Below are 25,067 nucleotides of genomic sequence, written 5' to 3'. Positions count from 1 at the left end.
CTTAAAATGCAGTGTTCTTTGTGTCAACAAAGGTCTGCTTGGGCGGGATAAATAGGTGAAGCCATGAATTTCCAGTCTCCCGATGCCAGATTAAATCCCACTGCTTCAAAAAAGACCCTGTTATTGCTGTGTCACCCTAATAGAACTTCTTATTTGCTTTGGATCATCACAATAACTTCTCTATTGGCGGAGGAGACCTGCCAAGGTTTAAGTAAAGCCATGACCACACTCAGTCTAGACACTATCATCTTCACTAAAATACATGAATAAAATGTAGCTTCTCAGAGGCATAAGGCAGGCTGTAATTTAAACCTCAAAGAAAAAATACCAAAGGTACAAACACTAGAAAAAAAAAATCCTTTGTTTATATGGGAAAACAAACTTCGTTAAAATACTTTTTTCAAAGAGCGTGATGAAGAATGTGTAAAAAGAGAATAATTCGGTTTAGAACTGGATGTATGTAGTATACAGTATGTTCATAAACCCAAGTAACTTCTGAGGCACAAATATAAGATTCTATAAGCCAGACATGTCCCTTTATTTTAGACAACTCAAAATAAAACTCAGAGAAATTAAGTAAGTGAAACCCTTCATGTACTTAAATTGATCTCAGGATAATATGGAAACCCTTAAGACAGAGGAAGAAAATCTACATAGAGAGAGCTGATTGCCATCTAAAATGCTTTACTTCCCATCCACCACTGTGTGCCAGATAAAATAGATCGTGCCCAGTTGAATCTGACTTTCAGATTAACAATGAGTACTTTTATTAGTACGTCCCATAAAAATTATTTTTATTTGCTAAATCTGGCAATTCCCATGCACGTATGTATGTTTATTGTAAGTGTACGTGTCAATATTTCCTGGCAAGAATCTTTCGGGTCCTGAAACATACATGTCACTACAGAGCCCTTCTTATTTCCCCTGCAAGATGTTAATTTGCATATGTAGAATTTTTTTCTTTTTTGCATATGTAGAAATTCATCCGTTTCCTTATAGGTCAGTAACAAGTCAAACTCATTTACTTCACAATTTGATGTGAAACTGCTAATTGTGGCCAATTTAAAAAAGTGTATTTTGTCACTGCAAAAATGATGGCAAAAAAATGATAAGCACAATATTGTCTTAAAATTATGCAAGCCTTCTCTCCCACCTCCAGATTTGCAAGCCTAATGGGAGTTATTGTCATATCTAAGTGACATGTTAATTGCAAAACATGGAGGTGTTTTGAGGGACTGAATATTTAATTCAGAGTACCAAGACTTACTGAAATTATCTCTTTGCCAAGGTTCACATGGCAACTCCTACAAATCATCTAAGATGTAATTCCTTATCATCATCATGAAGCCTTTCCTAATACTGCCCAATCAGAAGACAGCATCTTGCATATTTTATTTATCATACTATATTGCATTTATTTAATCTATCCTGATCCACTAAAATGAGAGTTTCTTGAGAACAGGATCCATACTTTCACTGATCTTTGCATCCCTACTTCTTAACAAAGGGCCTATGAGACATTCAATACATGTTTGTTGAAAAAATAAACTATTATTAACAAGCTCACACTGGAACTCAGCCTAAAAAAATTGTCCTTGACAGGCAGGATGTGGAACTGCCTTATTATAACCACCTTATAACAAATACTCCTTTGAATGAGGCTCATTATTAAACTATGTTGAATTTCAAGCTCTATAGGTATATTTCTATTGTTACTAGAGAGCCTGTAAAATTCTATCCAGAACATTCATTCAACAAATATCTAGAGTTTGCTAAATGCTAGGCCCTATTCTAGGTGCTGGGAAATAAGACAAAGACCTGCCGTTGTGGAATTCCTATAATGATATTCCAAGGAGACTGATGAAGTAGTAGGGAGAGATTAGAAGAGGACCTAAATATCCTTTATCCTTTTCTTTCCAGGTGAAGAGTGATGAGGCCTCAACTAAAGTAAGCAGAGTTGGTCACACTGTAAAGCTGGGACCAAACAGGGAACAGCAATAAGGTGTCATGACCCCATCCTCTGTCTATTTTTCCATTTATGACAAACATGGTCCTTCATTGTAGGTCAAAAGCAAACAGAATGGTGCCCTAAAAGGTGGTTGGGATGCCAGCTGTGCCCTAGAACAGTAGGTCCATTTGAAGGACCTGAGAAGCCTTCTGTAAGATTTGAGAAAGAGAGAGAGAGAACACACAAAAGCATGCAAGCAGGGTGGTGGGGGCGGGGAGGGCATGGGTAGAGGGGGAAGGATAGGGGAGGGGGAGAGATCCTTAAGTAGACTTTGCACTGAACTTGGAGCCTGACGCGGGGCTCAATCTCACCACCCTGAGATCATGACCTGAGCTGAAACCAAGAGTCAGATGCTTAACCGAGCCATTCAGGCACCCCCTGATGACTCTTTCTAATAGATATTGGCAGAGTCACCTGTTCCATTTCAAAATTCATTTTTTTCTAAGTTCATTTTAATGGTTAATGCCATTTAATCTTCAGAGAGTTACCAGGTCAGAACTGCCATTACTGGGATGCCTGAATGGCTCAGTGGTTGGGCATCTGCCTTTGGCTCAGGGCGTGATCCCAGGGTCCTAGGATCGAGTCCCACATCAGGCTCCATGGAGAGAGCCTGCTTCTCTCTCTGCCTGTGTCTCTCCCTCTCTCTCTCTCATGAATAAATAAATCTTTAAAAAAAACTGCCATTATTTTTGACACTAATGGGACTTTCAATACATAGAGCTGAGGCTCAAGAAGGAAGACGCAGGCCACTGTGCAGTACAGATGTATCTTTGGAAGAGAAAGGGCCACCCCGAATAGAAGGTACAGCCCCTTAATGGAGGAGCCAAAGCTGCTAAAACACAGTAGGAATTTTACACATCATAAAAAGGAAGCACTGCCTCAACCACTAAATCCACTGTTGTACGTATGCTCGTCTGTGGGCACGTCAGGAGAGAAAGGAGGCAAGTGCACCTGCCGACAAGATCTAATAGTAACGGAAATTTGCTACCACGTAGCATTTTACATTAGCCAGACCCTGTGATACCTTTGCTTCACCTGAGTCAGCTCAGCAAGTGTTGCTGATCATTCGAGAAAGATCTTAACATCCTATTAACTCTGAAACTGAGGAGCCCCTGGGTGGCTCAGTGGTTGAGCATCTGCCTTGGGCTCAGGGCATGATCCCAGGGGTCCTGGGATCGAGTTCCGCATCGGGCTCCCCTCGAGGAGCCTGCTTCTCCCTCTGCCTGTGTCTCTGCCTCTGTGTCTCTCATAAATAAACAGAATCTTAAAAAAAAAATTCTGAAACTGAGGCTCAGAGAGATTAAATCATCCACCCATAGTTATGAAAGCAGTGAGAGTGGAGTCAGAACTTGAATTCTAAACTCTGGCCTATTGCATTCCAAATCTAAGCTCTCAGGCCCTAAGCAACAGTGATTCCCAGTAGTCACCACACACCATTCAAGGAATCTTTGCGATCTTTTAGGACCTTCAATGATAAGGACAAATGTCTGTGCAGCATTCACATGGGGTCCGACAGGAGCGTCAGGAATATAGTCTGAAGCAGACCTAAAATAAGAAAGAGCTTCATGTTCTGACTGTTCTGTTCACACCTCACAAGAAACTCTGTGAGGTTAATGCGGTATTTTGTGTGTTTTTTTGTTTGTTTGTTTCTGTTTAAAAGTCTCTTCTGAGTAAAAATATTTGAATGAAGCTGGGCAACAAAAGGGCATAAAGAACTCGGTATTTGAAAGTTGTTTTTGCTTTCGACCAGGGCCCCGGATTCAGAGTCTGGGCAGCACTGTGGGGTTCCTGTCGAGTGTCTCTCTTGACCACACCCATGGTGCCAAGCCAACCTCATGGCTGGCCAGACAATCAGGGCTCTCATGAATATTCTCTTAGGTTCCACCTCAAAGAGGTCTTAACAGGGATGCCACAGGGACCTTAGGAGACTTAGGGTGGCTCTGGTTCCTCCACAGAGCAACAGGATGTGCAGCTGGTCACCAGTGGCCAGGGAATAAGAGCCTCTTGTATCCACTCCTTTTTTTTTTCCAACAGTGGGGAAGCCTTCTCTTCCTGTCACTGAGCTCTCTATGGGAAAATAAAACAAAACAATTTATTTGAGATTATCTTCTATAAATGTGCCACTCCCTTTAGTGGGGAATATATATCTAAAGCTAGTCTTTAAAGAAGCTGATATGGAGAGAGCTCATAAGCCCTTGCTATTATTCCATTTCTATTTCTGTGTTTTCTACTAGAAAATTCTACATGGTTGACCTACAATGGTTATGTCCTTATCATTTTATTTATACAGAGTAATCAGCAGAACTATAATCTTGGAAATCATATTAGCCAACTTCCTCCTACAGATGAAAGTACAGAGAAATGAATGCATAGAGAAAGTAACTTGCCTAGAATCACCCAGATGGTTAATGGCTGAGTCAGAATAGATCCCAGAGGCATTTACCTTGATGAATATTAATTGAGAACACACACACACACACACACACACACACACACTCACTCACTCACCCTATGGGTAAAATTAACTTGATAAAAACACGAAGACAAATGAGAAATTAATACAATTGCTGATAAGAAAGCTGACAGGATGCTAATATGTGTAAAAATTATATACTATGAAAAAAAAAACTACATACTGTGCAAGTAATTCAATTTCCAATGACTTTTGTCAAAGTTCATGATAGAGGTTACCAGGTGGTTATAGTTGAGGCCAAATTCAAGATGACCCCTTCTGTGGGTGCCAGGTACCTTTACAGCCACAATGTTTACACCTATCCAGGCTAACCACATAAATACATGCTGATGTTCAAAAGGAAGAAAATGGTGGAAATTTTGGATGAGAATGAACAGGATGGAGACATATACAGGAAGAACAGACTCTTTCTGGAAGTCAGCAAACGCGACTTGGGCCACCAGATGACTCTGATGGCCTTGGCTTGGGCCACCAGATAACTCAGATCTAAATTTCTCAATGAGTGTGGGAGTTTCAGTCTCTTTCTTTGTAAGGAGAGTGTTGAATGGTGTAATTTTTTTGGTCCTAGTTGTCATGTACAAGGACTCTTTTGGCTCTAAAATTCTAAACCTGGACAGACCCTTGCTTTAAAACAAAACAAAAACAAAAAAAGAAGTTATCATCTATATAATGGATCAAATCCCATGTTGAAATGTGCTTTTAGAAAGCCAAAAGAAAATGTTAAAAGAATATAAACAAACCAACAAAAAGCAGAATCTAGAAGTAGATGACCACACAGCCTGCATTGACCAGACTTGGGTGCTGCCTGTTGCTCCTGTGTCCCAAGCAACCAGTGCCTGTTTTCACTACCAAAGCATCTTATTTTGAATGATAAATTACAGGGTAACTCCTATAAGGAGTTGGTGTTCTTTATCTGGGGGGAATCCCTCACCACCTTTGATCACCTACAGGCAGAAGCCTAAGTGCCTTGGTATATTAGGAAGGCTTTAACCCTCCAGTCAAAACTCTCCAGCATTGCCACCATATGCTAATCACACCTGCCTATTCCAGTTCCCCAAAGGTGAGGCACGTTGCTCTGCTATTGCTTAGCTTCTCCACCCCATCCTACAGAATGGCGAGCTCTTCCACATGTATCAAGACGTCAGCTCGGTATTGCCTTCTCTGGGAGGCCTCCCTGACCTCCACCTGGGATCACTCTGCCCATATGTCTCCTGGCACATGGACCCAACTGTTTCCATAGCTCTTTATCTCCTCTACAACACCCTGAGCTCTGTTAAGATGGAGTTTACCATCTTTGTCTTTTTATCCCTTAGCATATAATTAGTGCCATATAAGTATTTGATGTGTTTGTTGAACTAAATTGAGAAGTATATAAAGATTTGCTAATGGGATATTAGCTGAATTATCTCCATCGGAGTGAAAAACAATGGGCTTCTACTCATCTGGCCACCATCACTATTATTATCACCAGTAACAGTTTCTTGTATGGTATGTGGAGAGCCAGCGTCCTATGATGGTAGGTCATGGTCTGCAGCCGCTTGCAGCTCAGTTCCACCTCTGCCACTTATAAAATGAGTTATCTTGAACAAGTTCCTTGCCCCATCTTAACCCTGTTCTCTCAGTATAAAACAGGGGAAACACAACTTTCCTTGGTGTAATACGGTGCATGAAGAGTGGCGTCAAGTATTGACCCTGGCACAGGGGACACAGGTAATAAGTAGTAATTTGGCTTCAGCGGTGATCACTTCCAACCAGAGCAAATGGAATTAGAAAAACCATGACTCCTCCTTGTTCCCCAAAGAGATAAGCCCCATCTGGATTTATTTTGCTTTCTGTCCCTTACTCTCTCCCAGGACTAAGAGGCAAAAGCCTCCACACAGTAAATATTATTCACTTTGCTTTTCTAATTGTCCCCAACACAAGTGTCAACACGAGGCATACAGCATGAAAGGCGTAGACTTAAAACTCAAGATAGACTGTGGTCAAATAAGGAAGAACTTCTTGACCGCCACTGATTCAACTATGGGATGCACTCAAAAGGAATTCTTGGCAAAAATGTCAAGTAAGGAGAGCTCAAGCCCAGGGAAGGATGACAGGGCTTCTTGTTGGAACCACTACTCTTAAGTTAACTACACCTTAAGCAAAGCACTCCCTCAATCAGAAGCGCTCGGTGACTGGTACTCCCAACACCGAGCAGTGGAAAGGGGCTAGTGAAATGAAGGAAAAGGAGGAAAACAATGTTCCCTTGGAGATTTCTTCATCACAGAAAACAAGGCACAGGCAGCTAGGCTGTATCAGCGGCAACAAATGGGATCACAATGTTTCAATTAAATACCAGAGCTGTTGGAACTTTTTAACAAAATACAGTTTATGCTGGTAGTTGTTTTTATTATGGAGAGGCAGGATTGCACCGGAGGTAACAGAACAAAACAAAAACAACCCCAGAAAACCACCAAAACACATGGGCTCTGGAACCAGAGGGCCTGAAATGTATTTTCTAGCTCCTGTCCTTAACTAGCTGTGTGACCTTGGGCAAGTTACCTAATCTCTCTGTTCCTCAGGTTTCACCTCTGGAAAACAAAGATAAATTGATAATTAGGTACCATTACTAGGTAATGAGTAGATACCTACTCTGTAGGGTATTGGTAATAGTATTTACAAATACTGATTTTTCAGGTAGAGTAGTGCTGGGGACATGATTAGTGCCATAGAAGTATTTGACAAATAAAAATATTAAGATCCAGGACTCAACTCAAAAGTAGCTTATAGACAACCTTGTGCTGAGAAATGGCTATGGGTATTGCCATGAGAAATCTCAAAGATGTCTTTACGTTGGCTCCTAGGAGTCTGACTTGTTGACCAGCACATCGTTTGCTGATCATGGGAACTGAACAGGTCTGAAGCACAGAGGTCATTCTGACATGGCAAAATGGAAACTGGAGGTTTTTAACAAAATTAATTAAACCTTAATCACCCCCACAGTAAATGAAAGTAAAACAAACATATTATTGAGGCATTTCCCAAAACTGTTGTATTTGATCAGAAGGCCCATAACATGACAGGAGTGTAGGTAGGTGTGGCTTCTGCCGCAGAGCTCAACACAGTGGCATTAACTTAGTGAATTCACTGTGGCTCTCTCTGCTCCCCAGTTTTGAAGGCTCAATGGCTTGGTTTGGTATCACTCATTCACTCAACAGTTACTCAATTAGCACCTACTTTGTGCCAGATACCAGGACAGGTAATGTGGACCAAACAGACAACAAGTCGCTACAGCCCCTGCCTGCCTCCACAAAGTCTGGCAAAAAAGGCCAATGTTAAAAACCAGATGTGCACCCACAAAACTTGACTGTCAATAAACTAATTTACAGCAAAAGAGCTTCAAGTAGACTGCATTTGCTTCTCTAAGACCAAGCCATGGCTTTCATGCAATAGTTATGACTACCCAAGATTCCAGCAGAGGAATACATGGATGGTATCAGGCATCGTCTTTACAAACCTGAGCCATTCAGGATTGTGAATTCCCTATTCTAAGCTTTCCAACCACCCATGCCCTCACCTCACCCATTCTCCCATTCTTGCTGCTTTTCTAAAAAAGGCTACAATCCATTTATTTTATTTCTCCTTCCCCTATTCCAATTGCCCATGCGCGCGCGTGCGCGCGCGCACACACACACACACACACACATATCTTGCTTCACTAAATTTCTTCACCTATTATTCTGATTGCAGTTTTCCATGTTCTAAAATTTCTTCCATCACACACATAGAGAAATAATGTTACTTATTCCAGAGATGGTTACACATATACAATCTTTACAGAGGCTACTAGTTTAAACCTCAGAGGGCAACATTATTTCTGTTATTTTCACATTTGGGGTTGGCATGGTGGGGTGGAAGGGGCTCTGAAGGGCAGATCTACCCTGAAACTGTTGCCCCATAAACCCTCAAAATAATTTTCATTTAACCTGTAAAATAATCCAATGAGGCACAAAAGTTAATTTTATAAAGATTACTAAAGCTTATTACATACCAGAATGTGCTAGGCTTTATACAAAGGGCAAAATTAAAACAAGAACTTGTTAGGTTCATAGTCCAAGGTCCGCAGTCATTCTTTACTGGTGTTTCTATGAACTGTAAGCAGCACTTGAGATAATAATAGAAGGTGCAACCATAAGACAAGTTTTAACCAACATTCAGAACATCACTAAATAAGCGAATATTTCAGTCAATGCAGAAGTAAAATAACTCACGTTATTTCATTTCACACAAACATAACATTCATGGTAAAGTAAGACAGGGCTTCCGTTGTGCAGCAATTTCAAGGTTTTGTTTTTACTCTTACAGGCCTACCACAGGGTCACAAGCAGGGTACTCAGGTATGATCTCTTTGATGCATTCAATCTAGCCAAAATGGATGAGACTGATGTATCAACCAGAATGTTAGCTTATTTAGCCATAATTAGGGCTCTCTTTCCAGTGACTCAGATTAATCTAAGTCCCAGAGTTTCTGAGGAACCACACAATCCAGGTTACATTCATTCAACACTACTCTACAAACTGATGCAAGGAACATTAGAGGAACTTTCCACTGAATTTCCCTGGGAAAAAGATGAAATGCTAAAGATTTTTAAAAATATTTTTAAATTGTGATCAAACCCTAGCCTGAATGTAGTCTACGGAGAAAATGTAATTAAATACAGTAATTATTTTAGCAAATTTTCACTGGGTGAACTTTTATTTTTTTAAAAGATTATTTATAATTTGGGATACAAAGAGAGAGTGAGAGAGACCATGAGTGCGCGGGGGTGGTGGAATGGGGTGGGGGGAGGGACAGAGAGTCCCAAGCAGACTCCACACTAAGCATGGAACCCAACACAGGGCTCAATCTAATGCCCCCAAAAATCACACCCAAGCTGAAACCAAGAGTCAGATGTTTAACCAACTACACTATCCAGGTACCCACCCTGGGTGAACTTTTAAACAGGAACTCTAAGCTCAAAAAGAAATGTTCTGTGCCTGTCCTCTTCTTGGGTACCTCACCAGGAGTCAGCAGAAGGCCTGGAATGTATTAGATGCTCAGAACTATTTTCTGGGTACATAAATGAATAAATATCTTCCCCTGATTATTACCATGGGTTCACCTCTAAGAAAAATAACAAAGGCAAAAGTTATCTGAGTGTATATAAAATAAAATCTTGCTCTTCACCTTAAAATATGAATTTCCACCACTAAAAAACATAAAATTAATGAAAATATAAGTTTCCATAAAGATATTCATAGAATGCTATTAATTCCAATCCATTTTGCACAGCAAATCTATATAAAACCATGGTACTATACCATGGTTTTATATACCATGGGGGTACTATTACCTCCATGTATGTAGTAACTACAGAATGTGAAAGATAACTTATTTAGAAACAGTCTCATAAAAATAACTATAGATGAAAACATTCATATTATATAAAAGCACTTACTATCTGAAAATCTGTAATGAAGATTTATAAGGCAAAAGTAACACAATTTGGGCTGTAAGGAAACCTTTTGAAAGCTGGTATTTTCGATACTTGATAGCTAAATTCATTAATGACCTCTTTCACATCATCATCCTTTATACTACATCACTGAGACATTTCTCCAAAACCAATCTATGATGGTAGGAAGACTTGCATGCTGACTTCTTCACAGACATTTGTTATGAAGTGCCTCATGCCCTTGAATTTCTGCATATTCATCGGTTGTCTACCACTATCATAAATGAATATGGTTTATATGAAGACACTGATAACCCATAAAGTAAGTTAACAGTCAAGACAAAACTTACCAAGCACAATGACCACAGTCTTCAGAAGACTCATCATGGTATCCCGATTCCGCCGGGGTCCAGAACTATGCCGAGACATCCTCATAGTCCTCTGGCGAACATAGCCAAAAATATGAGCATAGAGAACCACCATTACGACAAAGGTCACCAAGTTGAAAATGGCCCAGAAGACTAAGTAAGAGTCACTGTAGAGGGGTGCCATGTTGGAACAATTTTCGATATCACAGATGCAGTTCCAGCCCACACTGGGTATAGCACCCATAACGATGGCCATAGTCCAGATGACCACAATCACCACCACCACCCGCCGGTTGCTCATCCGTGTGTGGAGCTGCATGCGGAAAACTGTAATGTGCCTCTCGATTGCAATAGCCAGTAAGTTGGCCACAGATGCCGTCAAGCTGGTGTCAATGAGGCCCTGGCGGAGGAGCCACGTGCTGACAGTCAGCCTCCGAGTGTTGGGTCCTGTGTTGAACATTAGGTAGAAGTAAGCCAACCCAGCAAAGAAGTCTGCAGCAGCCAGATTAGCCATTAAGTAATAAATAGGGAAATGGAAGCGGCGGTTGACATAGATTGCTACCATGACCAGTAGGTTGGCCAACATGATGAAGATACAGACAGTGATTCCAAGTCCCATCACCAGCTTGCTCACTGTGTTCCATTCTGTGGCAAGATACTTTCCACTCCGGTTATAAAAGAAGGCAATGGACTCATTGTAGAAGCACTGTGGTTCATTCATGGCTGTGAACTAAAAGAGAAAGGAAGAAAGATGAAAAAGAAAGAAAAGAAACCCACAGATCCAAATTTAAAGACCTATAGTATGGTAAATGTGGCAAAAAAAAAAAAAAAAAAAAAAGCAAAGAATCTGAAAATCTGATCCTGCATAACATTCTATTATTATGTTGAAACCCCAAGGCTTTACACTGTATTACTGTCCTCAAGATTAAAGACAGTTGGAGTTAAACAAATGACAAGGTCTGTGCTTGGTGGTTGCATGTCACTGAGGTCTACTAGAAAAGCCACATGGCCCAGAAATCTTGCTTAAAATACATGAGACAGATGAAAATTTTGCAGAGAATTGCAATTGGAATATTTACCATAGTGATACCTATTTTGACCTGTTATTTAGGGAATCCGTAAACATAGTTGGTTTATGGATGGGGTGTTATTGCTCCATTATTCTGCATTTCTGTTCTCACATAGTATGTTCGATCTGTGACAGTTTGTAGTGCAAATCCCCACAAGGACCATCAGTACCAACATTTCAAAGAGGTCACTATGCATCAAAGCTTCTTTGCCCAAAGCCAGCATTTGCTGTTCGACATTCCTGTGGTCAGCACTGTCTACCCCCATGACTCCTTATCCCCAGAATAGCATTTGTTAACCCATCTATGACGTTTGAGAACTTTTTTTCTCTTTGGAGGACATAAGAAATACGTTACCTAATGTAACCTCCGAAGAGCAGTTGACACTTTGGCACTGCTCTACCAAAAAAGTGAAGTGTACTTCAAGTTTTGCTATAATGTGAAGTGATAATGTTTTATTATGTGTTTTCTTATTTTTCAGCATTAATTAGGATATACTCATTTATTAATTATACTCACTTGAGTCCAAAAAGGACTGAGCAAGTTTACAACAGAATATAGGTGCTCAATAAAACTCTTTAAAATAAAATGAGGAAATAAAAATATATAGAAGAAATGAGAAAATTTCACATCAAAGAGAATAAAATCACTTTTCCCAAAGCCCTGAGTGTGTCTGAGAGACTCCTAAGTCAGAAATTTAAGACTGCTCAGATCTTTTTTTCTTTTTATCTTGTATGTTTAAATCGATGACTTAGCAAATCTGAGTTTTAATCACTATTTTTGATCAAATGTTCTATTGGATATCCACAGGTTGTATGTAAATGTTTATCAAACACTGAACCTTCCCAAACAGTGTGAAATGTTTATTAAATGGTTAGTCTTCTGACTTGTCCAGACATCTAGTCTCTCCTCATTTAGACTCTAAGAGTTTTTAGATTATGTTTCTATCATTACACTTACCATGAGCATCATTATTTATCAGCTGTTCCTTAAGGTGATCATGGCCCAAGAAAAGAGTGAAGACCTTGTCTTACATATCTTGGTACCTTTCGTACCTTCCAAAAAGTCTCATTCTTTGGAGATCTGAGAACCTGGGTTGTTGCATCCCATTCCACCCCAAACCTTGCCAGTCATCTAATTTTCTTGCCTCTCAGTTTCTTGACCTCATTTCTAATGACCTTCTATTCCATTACAACTCAGCTGCCCACTCCCATGGTCACACCCTGAACTTCGTAACCACTCAGAACTGTCATCCTTGGAAATAAGTGAGACATTTTAATTACTCACCACACTTCCCATTTCTCCAATTTTCTCATTTGATCCCCAGTACATAAGTTCTTTGAAATCATCTACTTCCTTAAGCATCCTACTTTTCCCCCACTGGAGTGCTCTCCCCATCTTCCCCTTTTTCCTTATATAGCTTAGATTTCATAGTATTTGGTTCAACCTCTTTCTAATACAGGAACACATTCTCTCGAAGATTCTGAGGTCAGATCCTTCAGAATTCAATTTTTTTCTGGCCTTAAGGACAGTTACACAGTAGATAATCCTTGGAAAATGTAATATCTCCATCAAAATTTGGAGCCTTGTTCTATAACCATACACATTATTTTCTTTAGCAAAATATATTCATATATACACTAAATTTCATAAATTCATTCTGCACTGGTTTTGCCACTAAGTGAAATATGAAAAAATCTTCAGTTTTCAGAACTTGAATTTTTTAACTTCAGATAAGGAAGAGGGCACCTTCCTCTTTTCGTCTACTTGTCCCACTGTACTTCCATGACAGTTTCTTAGAATAACACCAGTTTTGGATGAATGCAATTTGTTACCAATTCCACACTGACACCAAGGCTAAATTCATGATGTCTAACCTCAACTTCAGGACTTCTGGAGCACAAGGGGTCTGGTTTTCCCATACTCTCCCTGCTAAGCATATACTCAACTGGTCTACTTTATTCCACCTTCGTGGCCACCAGCATTATTACTATGGTGGTTTCCTAAGTGTTCTCTCTACCCAGCACCAAGCTCCTCTCTCCAGTGATCTTTCCAAAAGACAAAGTTGACCAAGCTATTCTACTGAAAATGCTTCAATGGCTTACAAGTGCCCTTAAGATAAAAATCTATACTCTTCAACCACCTTATCAGGCCTCACCTGCCCTCCAGCCTCACCTCAAACTATTAATGACTTCCAACTCTCCGCTTCAGCCCTACACAACGTGTTGTGCTCTCCCTCATCTCTGGTTCTCAGAACAGTGGTTTCCTCTACCAGGATCACTTGAAGGGTTTCTAAAACACAGATTTCTGGCCACATCCTGAAAGCTTCTGGTTCAGGAGATGTAAAATGGGGATCCACGTGACACTGATGCTGCTGGTCCAAAGACCACACTTTGAGTCCCACTGGCCTAGAACAACCTTCCCTCGATTTTCACCTGGCTCCCCTGTTCTCATTCTTCATGCAGTTGAAAGGTTATTCTTTATAGTCAGTTTCATAGACATTCTCAAGTCTAAGCAAGGTGTTTTCTACTACAATTATCCCACAACAACACTTAGCACACTGTATAATAATTGCTTAATTAACACTTCTTATGAGAACAGAGAGTCTGACTTTCTTGTTCATTGTTGTATAGCATCCAATGGTTAGATTAGATGCTCACTATATATTGGCTACATTAATAAATTAATTTCCAGAAATGTTTAGACTTTACAAGTTTCCTTTCTCCAAAGGATATACATACAGTATACCAAAAAAATGTATTACCTATAAATGTAAAACTCTCTTCTTTTAGTCCTTATAGCCATTTACTTTCTCTGAGCAAGTAGATCTTTAAATCAAATACCAAGCACATAGTTTTTCACAGCATTCCAACTTCCAAACATCAACTGCTAACAAAGTTAAGAGATGGCATGTGCAGCTTCTTCACTTTTACCAACACAGAAAAACTAACCAGTTATGGGTGAAAACATAAAAGGGGGGAAAAAAAAAGAAAACATAAAAGGGTAAATGGTCTTTTGAAGCCCCAATATACCAAGAAGAAGAAAACTGATGGATATTCCCTGGTGGTATCCCATATATTTCATCAGCAAGTGGCAAGTGTCCAAGCCCTCTGCCAATCTCTTATCTCTCAAAAATTTGAATAGTAAACACCATGCCACATTTAATGACCTAACTTACATGATTGTCTGAACTCCAGTTTTGTCATCTGTGAAATGAGAAAATTGAGCTAAATTGTACATAAGGTTAATCTCATTTAAAATTCTAAACTAAGAGAATTCTGGGTAAGGACGTTATACTTCATAAAAATTGCCAGTGCAATACTGAGACAGCACGAAATATGACCCGAATGAAAACAGTAAGGGTAGGATATGCCTCAGAAAAAGTCAGAGGGATGTCAGCTAGATTGAGCGTTAACAGGACTGAACTGAAAGAAGAATAAAATCTCCTCTTTTTTATCTGCTAAAAGCAGCAGGCCTGGAATATAAGTGAAGGAGACCCAGGCAGAGCTGCCAACTACCCTTTCCTCACTTCTTCAGGCCCCAAGGGCCTTAGGCAGAAACCCCAATCAAGCTCTGGGAGACTCTAACTCAACTCTGATGGACTATAACATATTCAGACAGTCTTGCCTATAAGGATACAGCAACAGAAAAAAAAAATCGAATACAGTAAGACAAACATGCAACCTCAAAAGGAGAGGACCATTCTGAAGAACAGGAAAACACCTCCCCTTGAGCAGATTTATGGGGGGGGGGATAGAGGGGAATAAGGTAAAAAGAAAAAGATTAAATTATAGGATATTTCTGATTTGTATTTTCAAATGTACATTGTTAGGGTACTAGCAGTGAAAATAGAAAAAGCCATTATAAACAAGCAAACAAAAAATAGCCAGTAAAAGCTACATGGAGATTGTAATAGTTTCCTAATGCTACTGTAGCAAATTACTACACAGCTTAAACATAAGTTTATTAATTTTTTTTGTCCTGGAGGTGAGAAGTCCACAAGGGGTCTCTCACTGAGCTAAAATCAAGGTGTTAGCAGAGCTGTGTTCCTTTCCGAAGGTTCTAGGGTGAATTTTTCTTGTGTTTTTCAATTTCTAGAGACTGTCCACATTCCTTGGTTCATGGGCCCCTTCCATCCTTAAAGCTGGCAATAGCCAATCAAGTCTTCCTCATATTGCACCATTCTAATACTGACCCTTCCTGCCTACTGCCCCCATTTCCACATTTAGGGACACTTGTGATTACACCTGAGCCCACCTGGATAACACAGGATAATCTCCTCACATCAAAATCCTTAACTGACTCACACCTTGCCCAGTAGAGCAGCATATTCATAGGTCCTAGAGGTTAAGTAATGAACATCTTTGAAAAACCACTCTTGTGCCCACCAAAGAGATAAAAATACAACTTATGACTTAAACATAGCAATTTAAGCAATGAAATAAAGTGTAAAAATTCCAGAAAGTTGAAATGGCAAGTCTAAGACATACTGAAGAAATTCACCCAGCACTCAGAAGAGGTCAGAGATGAGAAGGATAAAAGGAAAGGATGCACAGAGATGGAAACATCTAGGAAACCAAGAAAGATTAGGACAAAGCTTCAGCAAGATAGCTTGAAACGTAAGTTACTGCTTAAGAAGAAAGATCTCAGATTACTGGCTTGCGTTTATATAAATTACAAAACAGAGTTAATTAAAATTAAAATTTTACCTAAATTTTAGGTATATAGCTTGGTTAGATATTAATTTTACCTAAAATTTAGGTATATAGCTTGGTTAGATTTTGGAATCTCAAGGGTGAAGATAAAAATTCTTTACGTATTAAAACAAAAACAAAACAAAACAAAAAAACAAAAAGCAAACAAATCAAATATCTAGAGAAAGAGAGACAACACAGGATATCACCAACTCCTTGCTATAGAATTCCAAAGGACAGAACACAAGCAATCAAAATCTCCATTAAAGGGACGCCTGGGTGGCTCAGTGGTTGAGCATCTGCCTTCAGCTCAGGGTGTGATCCCGGGGTCCCAGGATCCAATCCCGCATCAGGCTCCTTGTATGGAGCCTGCTTCTCCCACTGCCTGTGTCTCTGCCTCTCTCTCTCTCTCTCTGTGTGTCTCTCATGAATAAAAAAAATCTTTAAAACAAAACAATAGAGTAAAAACAGTGGCAACAAACATCAAAACCCCCAAAATACAGACATCTACGTAACTGCTCTTCATATGGTTCTAAAACTTAAAGCAAATATCAAAAATTATTCTTGACAGTATACTTATAAAAATAACTTAATAGAATTAAAATCACCTTATCAACAAGATCTTGAAATGAGAAGTATGTAAATGTTCATTTTCTCTTATTACTCAAGAGTCAAGACATATTACTTCAGTTATAACAATACTTCTCAAAAATGTTTAAAAACCACCTCATCGAATAATTATCATATTCATCATAAGAAATCTGGGGAAAACAAACATGTAATCAGACAAAATTCAACACTTTTTGGAGGTTTGTTATGCTTAAAATCCAAATCACTGTATTTTGAAATTTCTCTGTAATAAAAGAAGTTCCAGAATTCCGCACTGCCCAAGGAACAAAGATGTAAATAAAACAAGATTATTCCAAAAATATTGTCCTCGATGCTAAAAAGAGAGGTCCACACGCATGCCCTTTTCACATCCACCAATTACATCTCAGGATGATGGGGCGGAGGGAGGAGGCCTCTTGGCTGCTCTGCAGAGCAGATGTTCCCAATCTGCGAAGTTTACCTCACCCATCATGTGATCTCGGGAGAAGTCATAACAATTCCACCAAACCTGAACTCTAAAGAGGCACATACGGTGTTCATCTTCACTATGCACTTCATTTATTTGTGCATTCACAATTTACGGAATGCCAGGTAGGGGAGGGCATCGCACTACACCACATCTCGGAGGGCTCCCAAAATGATACCCCTGGTGCCTGCTGCAGATCCTCTCACAGTCTACCTGCTGTGAGTTTTGATCTCCTGAAAGACAATAATATAATTCACTGGCCAGGTGGAAAAGAGAACACTTGGCAAAAGCTCACAGCCTGGTAATTAAAGCTTTGTGATTTAGTAACTAGATTTAAAAAAAAAAAAAATATGTATGCAGCTGACATTCTAAAAGAGAGATTTTACTCTCTGCTGGATATAGGACCAGTAATATGATATAAATCAAGTGTAGTCATCCACTTCTGCTAAAGTCCAACAATGGAGTGAATGCGTCTTCCTGATTCTGGTGCTGGGGACAGCTAATTGGTCTTCAGGTAAGGCCCCTAACTGCTCGGGATGGTGATTTTCTTATTTGCGAGGTAAGGTATGAATGCTAAGGCCCCTGCAAATCAAGCTCCTCAACTTAAATAATCAGACCTTCTCCACATTTCTTCCCCCTTCCCCAAAAAAAAAAAAAAAAAAAAAAAAAAAAAAAAAAAACAGAATTCAATGCCACAAGTCTCTATTGAGAAAAAAAATAGTTCTTATCCCATTTAGAGCCTTAAATGAGAAACAAAAAAACTGAAATGATCTTCTGCTAGAACTAGAAAATGGGTCACAATGCTGATAGAAACTACAAATGTTTGAAAGCTAGTATTCTTTTTCGGGGGAGAGGGGAAGGGACAGAGAGGGAGGGAGGAAGGGACAGAGAGTGAGAGAGAAAGAATCTTCAACAGGTTCCATGCTCAGAGCAGAGCCTGATGCAGAGCTCCATCTCCCGACCCTAAGATCATGACCTGAGCCAAAATCAAGAGACAGATGCTTAACCAACTGAGCCACCAAGGTGCCCCTAAAAACTAGACATCTAACCATATGTGGAGAATAGGCAACTACAATATTTTCGAAAGTTCACCTGAAAAGGTACACAAGATGCTACTTCTTATACAGTAACAATGTATGTGAATAGGATGTAGACACACGTAAAGAGAAACTATGAAAAGCAAATTGCACACCCGTGAAAATACTTTGTAGCTGCTACAGCCCCTGGCAAGGAGCAGAGATAAACTGGGCAACGTTATACTTATCAAATTTCCAAAGAGAAAATTTTGAGTTGGTCCTAAGAGGAAGGAATGAAAAAGAAAAAAGTCACTAAACGGATGAAGAGGTTATGAGAAAATGTAATCCTCTTCTTAATGCATTCTTGAGTTATAAGGGAACCCCAAGCCAAGGCAATGGGCTGCCCTGGAGGCACACTGTTAGATTATGGAGACAGGGCATTAAATATTACTGGGAAGAAGAGGAGCTCTGAGCCTTGATGGGGGCAGTGGGCTAGAGCTGAGAACAATCACTAAGCTAGAAGTCTTAAAGATCTCCTTATTAGTAAAAGAGGAGACCAAGAGAAAAAAAAAAATCTATCCAGTTGCCCTGGGGAAAACAAGGAAGTCTGTCTCAGCTTAGGCTCCAGGCTAGGAAACAGATAAAAGTCTCCCTTCTGAGTCATGACCCCAAGCCTATAAATCATATACAGTTGCAATCTGAAGTTCAACTACCTGTCAAGTCTGTGAAGCCACAGAAGGGGAATGACCACAAACCATGGTCCTGAGCGTGTGATATCTGCATCCATTTCCTGCTCCACGTTGCCTAGCACTAAGGAGCAGCAGACCTCTCCAGAGAGCTGGACCTCTGTGCAGCCCCAACCAAACACAAACTCACTGCCTGAAAGAACAAGGGCACACCGAATACCGCAGGTGAGAACCAGCAGAACAGTTGGCAGCAGGAGCAGCCCCAGGGATATCAAAGATTACCAGAATGTGAGATTTAACATGCATACTTGACGTGAAGCCTCAAGGTGACTCTCTTTCCTTGATGCAAGCTTTCACTCCAATGTCTCCGCTCTCCTCTTAAATGCTACTGATCTTCAGCACTGTACCTTCCATTTGTTTCCAAACCTCCCTAAAATTACTTGATATTACTGTTTTGTTTTTCAGAAACTTGAGAGGGAGAGAGAATATGTGTACCTGCAGGCAGGAGAGACAGAGGGAGAGAAAGAATCTCCAGCAGACTCGGTGCTGAGCATGGCATCAGATGTGGGGCTCGATCTCATGACCCCAAGATCATGACCTGAGCAGAAACCAAGGGGTGGACGCTTAACCAAATGAGCCAGGTAGGCACCCCTACTCCTTCGGTTTTATATTTTCAAAGTTTATTTGGTTATCTTTGTTTGAAGGCAACATAATTATATTACAAGAACAAACAAGGAAATTAAGAACAAAAGAAATTAATAGCCAATTTTTTTTAGGAATATAAACAAGAGCTCCTGAATATATTACATATCCATAATATATTATACATTTATATATTTACATATTATAATTATATTGGAACACTTATGGAATCTACAAATATAATTTTATATAGTAAGACTAAATAGGGTTTAATTCAGAATGCAAAGATGATCTAACACTTAAATATCTATTAATATAACTCACCACACAAACAAATTCAAGGAAAGAAAAAAGGCCAATGATCATCTCAACAGACATGAAAACTGTTTGGCAAATTGTAGTGTCCTTTCACGTTGATTTGGCAAACTAGATTTTGAAGAGAGCTTCTTTAACTTAATAAAAGATTGACAGCAAGTGTCATTGTTGATGGAAGTATTCCCTTTTAAAACAGAAATGAGGGATCCCTGGGTGGCGCAGCGGTTTAGCGCCTGCCTTTGGCCCAGGGCGCGATCCTGGAGACCCGGGATCGAATCCCACATCGGGCTCCCGGTGCATGGAGCCTGCTTCTCCCTCTGCCTGTGTCTCTGCCTCTCTCTCTCTCTCTCTGTGACTATCATAAAATAATAAAATAAAAAAAAAAATAAATAAATAAAAAAAATAAAAAAAATAAAACAGAAATGAAACAAATTGCCAATTTTTTGGCATGCACTGGTGGTGATGGCCAAACAGTAAGAAAAACAAAAACACAAAAACAAAAAACAAAAAGAATTGGAAAAGAAAAAACGTATTGTTTTTCACAAATGAGATAATCAGTTACATAGAAAATACAAAGATGACTGTATGAATAGAGTTTAGCAAGTCTGCTCGATGAAATATCAAGTCACATGAATCAACTGTGTTCCTACAGAAATACCAAAAAAAAAAATTTTTAGGTCATTATTTTAAGAACAATTCATTTACAAGAACAAAATCTCTAATGTTCCTAAGTCTAAATAGTCAAAGCTTACAAGAAAACCCAGACAGAGAAAATATTTTAGGGGTAGAGAAAGATATTAAGATGCCAATATTCCCAATATTAATATATTAATTCACTGCAATAAAATCAAAAAGCCCAAAGGGTTCTTCATAGAGTTTTGACAGGTTCCCTGAACATTGATATGGAGGTATAAATGAGTCAGAATAACTTGAAGAACAAAGAACCAGATGCCCTATAGAATGCCACATTTTATTTTAAAATCATAGTAGATAAGACATTGTGATACTGTCACGGAAATACTCGAGTAGCCCAAAGGAATAGAGAGCCAGAAACATGGTGAGAGACATGCTTTACCCAGCAACGAGGAAAATGGCTTAACTGTTCGTCTATATGAAAAAATAAATTGATTATCTATGCCACATACACAGAAATCAACTTTAGGTAATATAAAGACATGTGAAAAATAAATCTCTAAAACTTTTAGAAGAAAACATAGCATATATTTATAACCCATAGATTTTCTTTTTTTCCAAACAAGGCCAAAACAATGACTAATTAGAAATTTGAGACTTTTGTGCTGCAGAGAACTTAGTGAAAAGAAAAGCTGAAGACTCGAAGAAGTTTTGGCAATGCACACATAAAAAGGCTTACAGTGAAACGCAAAAAAACTTCCTACGAGTCAAAAAAGGAAAAGCCCAACAATCCAACAGGCAAAGATAAGGATGGGTAATTCACAGAAGAGGAAACCTGAATGGCCAATAATCACATGAAAAGATAATTATCCTTAGAAGGAATCGGAGAGAGTTAAATATCAACTGCAGTCAGATACAACTTATCTCTACCAGGTTGGCAAAAATTAACACGTCTGAAAACATCAAGAGTTTGTGAGGACGGTCATTTGGTGTTTGGTGGGAGGAGAATTGAGTACAACTGCTTTGAAGAACAGTTTGGCCCAAACCACTAAAGTCGGACACGTCCATACATGGGATGGAGAGATTCTAACCCTAGAAAAACTCACACGTGTGCCCAAGGAGGCATGAGCAAGACTTTTCATTGCTACTCTTCAGAAGCAACATCATGATGATATTCACCAAGTAGAGAAAGGGAAAACTGCAACAAAAACAGGAAGGCACAGCAGTTAGAAGGAACAATGGAGAGCCTTCTGTGGGCTGATGGCTAAAGCAGTTTGTGCAGTGTGACACAGTACACCAATCTCGGGAATGTTAAAAACTTGCAGAAATACTAAATATTGTTTCTATATTCCCACGTATGTGTACATATCCACCAACACATGCAGGGACATGACAAATACCAACTTACAACCTGAGCCAAGAGGGAGGTGTCCAACACTGGCCAAGACTACAAGGGATGTCGGCTTTACCTGTAATTATTTGTTTCATTTATTAAAGGCCCAATGATTTTGAAATGATTACATCAAAATGGTCAAATTTTACAAAGCTGGGTAATAGATATTTCACTGTTTTATAACACTCTCTACACTTTTCTGTATGCTTGACATATTAACACACACACACACACACACACACACACACACAGCTAATTGAGTCCAAGTCATGGCCAATGGGTTGTGTTATCAATAAAAGAGGGAGTGGAAGGAGGGAGGGGAAAGGGTAGCAACAAACACTATTGCTAGACTTCACCAGGCCCAAGAAATGAATAAAGAATAAAATCTGGGGGACGCCTGCCTGGGTGGTTCAGTAGTTAGACATCTGCCTTGGGCTCAGGGCATGATCCTGGAGTCCCGGGATCAAGTCCCGCATTGGGCTCCCTGCAGGGAGCCTGCTGCTCCCTCTGCCTGTGTCTCTGCCTCTCTCTCTCTCTCTCTCTCTCTGTCTCTCATGAATAAATAAAAAAATAAAATCTTAAAAAAAAACAACCCTGGGTATGGATGGGCTGATACTTCATTTGCAATTTCCTATTTTCTGGGAGACGGGGAGGGTATGGAAGGTGCCATCATAGATAAGTAGCAGCCATTGAGCTTATGAGGCCTTAGAAGTGGTGAGATCTGAGTTCAAATGCCAATTATTTAACACTCCCCTCTCAAGGCCTCAGTTTCCTCATCTATAAAATGGAGACAAAAACGTCACCCACTTTTAAGGATGGGGTGCTTATTACTCAGTCTCTGTAACATCTGTTCTCTTGAAACCTTTAATTCAATAACCCAGAGAGCTTGACCTTCATAAACCAACGACCACCTTCCAAACACAAGTTTCTTGAACTCACAGATGAAAATAGGAAGTCATTCATCCATGAAAAAAATGAAAAATTCTTTTCCATTAGCCCCTTTTTTTGTAGTCTAACAGCAGAATGTTTCCATTCTTATCTTATTCCAATTAAATTTGTTCTTCTTCTTACAGTGATATGGGTGTGGATTGGTATCTATTTCTTCTGATGCTTTATCTGTCCCTACACAAATTCCCTACTGCTTTAATTCAGTATAACTTTATAATAAATTGTGATATCTGGAAGAGCAGCTTTTCCTACCTTGTTCTTCTTTAAGATGAAATCATTTATTTTTGACCTTTCATTTTTTTATATAAGTGTTAGAACTAACTTGTGAGGTTCCCCCCCAAAAAATTAGGATTTTTATTGTGATCACATTCAATCTAGAAAATGCGTTTGCAGGGAACTGACATCAAATCAATGGATCTTACAACGCACTGACACGATGTCTATGTAAGTCTTCTCTAATATCTACTAAAGTTTGATAAATAATCTCAAAAAACTCTTACACCTATTTTATTATTATTCTTAGATGCTTGATACCTTTCATATACTTACACATTGCTCTTCTGGATAATTCTTTCACCTAACAGTCGTTTCTTTTTTTATTACTGAGATATAATTGATAATATTAGTTTCAGGTGTTCAGTTTTTAAAACTAGAATTATTTACCTATTTAAGTCTTTGCTATTTTCCACTACCTACACTTACATACTTTCATTCTTACAAAAAGTTTGCTCTTCTGTGTCTAGTTTTGAGAAAGGCAATAAAATGTGCAACCAACAAGGAGCATTTAATACTTTATTTTTAATAATTTTAAGGAAAATATGCAAAAAATTTCTAAGAATAAATAGATATTCCTGATACATCATCTGAAAATCTCCAACTATCATCCTCTGTTTAGCTCCAACTATCATCCTCACAGATTCCCCATCATACCACCTTGTTTCTTCCACCTTTTTGTGTTCTGCTGTCACAGAACTGAATCCCCATCTGCAAGTGCAGTGCTGCCCTAGTTTTTCAAGCTAATCCCAAATGAGACAATGGGTTGATGAGCAGCTGAGTCTCCTCCACCTTGATGTGTCCCACAGAGATAACAGGATCTTTGCCTGACCATGACTGCCGAATCCTGAGTTCCCACTGGTCACGCACATATAATCGAGAATGTCAGAAATAAGTCCAGAACACAAGCCACAGGGCTGGGATTCTTCTGGGTCCTCCCCTGCACTGTTTTTGCCAGATTTCTTTGGTCACCTGATCAAATACAATTAGGGTCATTCTAAATAGAGTTCCGGAGTGTGCAAAGCCCTTAAAGTTGAAGCTCAAAGCTGAATCCAGATGAATGGATCTTCTTTCCAGGCCTCCACTAAGGCTCCCAAACCTCCCCATGCTGACTGGTAGGCATTCCAACTAAGTGCAAATATTCTGACATCAGGCAGCTATCTAGTTCAATCAAATCTCTATCCCTCTTCCTGCAAGACTGGAGGGTTCTTGCTCCCCAAGGGGGGTCTGAATCTTTGAAAGTTGCTTTATTGCAAACCCAGCCTTTCAAGATCTCATCTTCTCGATGACCCTTTCATTAACATCTTGTCTAACACTAAGAAGCAGGCAACAGTCCACTATCACTTCTCTCCCAGCCTGCGCCTGCCTAGGAATGCCATTTACGAAATGGGCTAAGTTTAACTGAGGGGCAGTTCCTAAGGGATGCCATGCAATTATGAAATAGCAGCATCATCACATGCAGCAGATGAAGGGCAGATTTTTAAATGACGGTCTTCTTATATATAGCAAGGTACGGTTCTCAAAAGACAGAATTCTCCTGGACTCTGTGATTATGTTCTCTTCCCACTGGGAAACACACTGGGCACCACCCCACCGTAGTGTTTATTCCAGAAAAGCTGCAATGAAGGTTCAAAGAAAAATAGCTGGAGAAGCTAGGCATGCAAAAAGGAAAGCAGGCAAATGGCATGAAAATGCGCAGGAAAAGGGAGAAAATCACATCCCCTCTGAAGGATAAAGAAGTAGCTCCATTAATTACTAAAGACTAAGCTAATTAGAAAGAAAATATTGGAAAGAAAAAGAAGCAAATGTGAAAGGTCTGATGTTTGTCTTTGTACAATTTTGTTTTATGAACAGAAAATCCAAAAGGTGTCCTCATGTAAGTGAGTGGGTAAAGAAGATGTGGTACAAATCTACAATGGAATATTACTCAGCCATAAAAAAGAATGAAATCTTGTCATTTACAACAACGTGGACAGATGTAGAGGGTATGATGCTGAGGTCA

General features: G+C 39.4%; 1 protein-coding gene across 5 annotated transcripts in view; it reads right to left on the bottom strand.

Annotated features, from left to right (window-relative positions):
• LPAR1 (lysophosphatidic acid receptor 1) overlaps positions 1-25,067 on the bottom strand; it is a 133,059-nt gene that overhangs the window by 44,800 nt on the left and 63,192 nt on the right. For all 5 annotated transcript variants that reach the window (XM_041763939.1, XM_041763943.1, XM_041763941.1 and 2 more), the window contains exon 3: positions 10,306-11,053. In XM_041763939.1, the coding sequence (XP_041619873.1) occupies positions 10,306-11,053 (748 nt within the window). The remainder of the gene's footprint in view (positions 1-10,305; positions 11,054-25,067) is intronic.

The sequence above is a fragment of the Vulpes lagopus genome, chromosome 7 (assembly GCF_018345385.1).
Source record: "Vulpes lagopus strain Blue_001 chromosome 7, ASM1834538v1, whole genome shotgun sequence".
NCBI classification, from domain to species: Eukaryota; Metazoa; Chordata; class Mammalia; order Carnivora; family Canidae; genus Vulpes; species Vulpes lagopus.
Note: the sequence above shows the minus strand (reverse complement) of the source record. Positions and strands in the feature narration are given on the sequence as shown.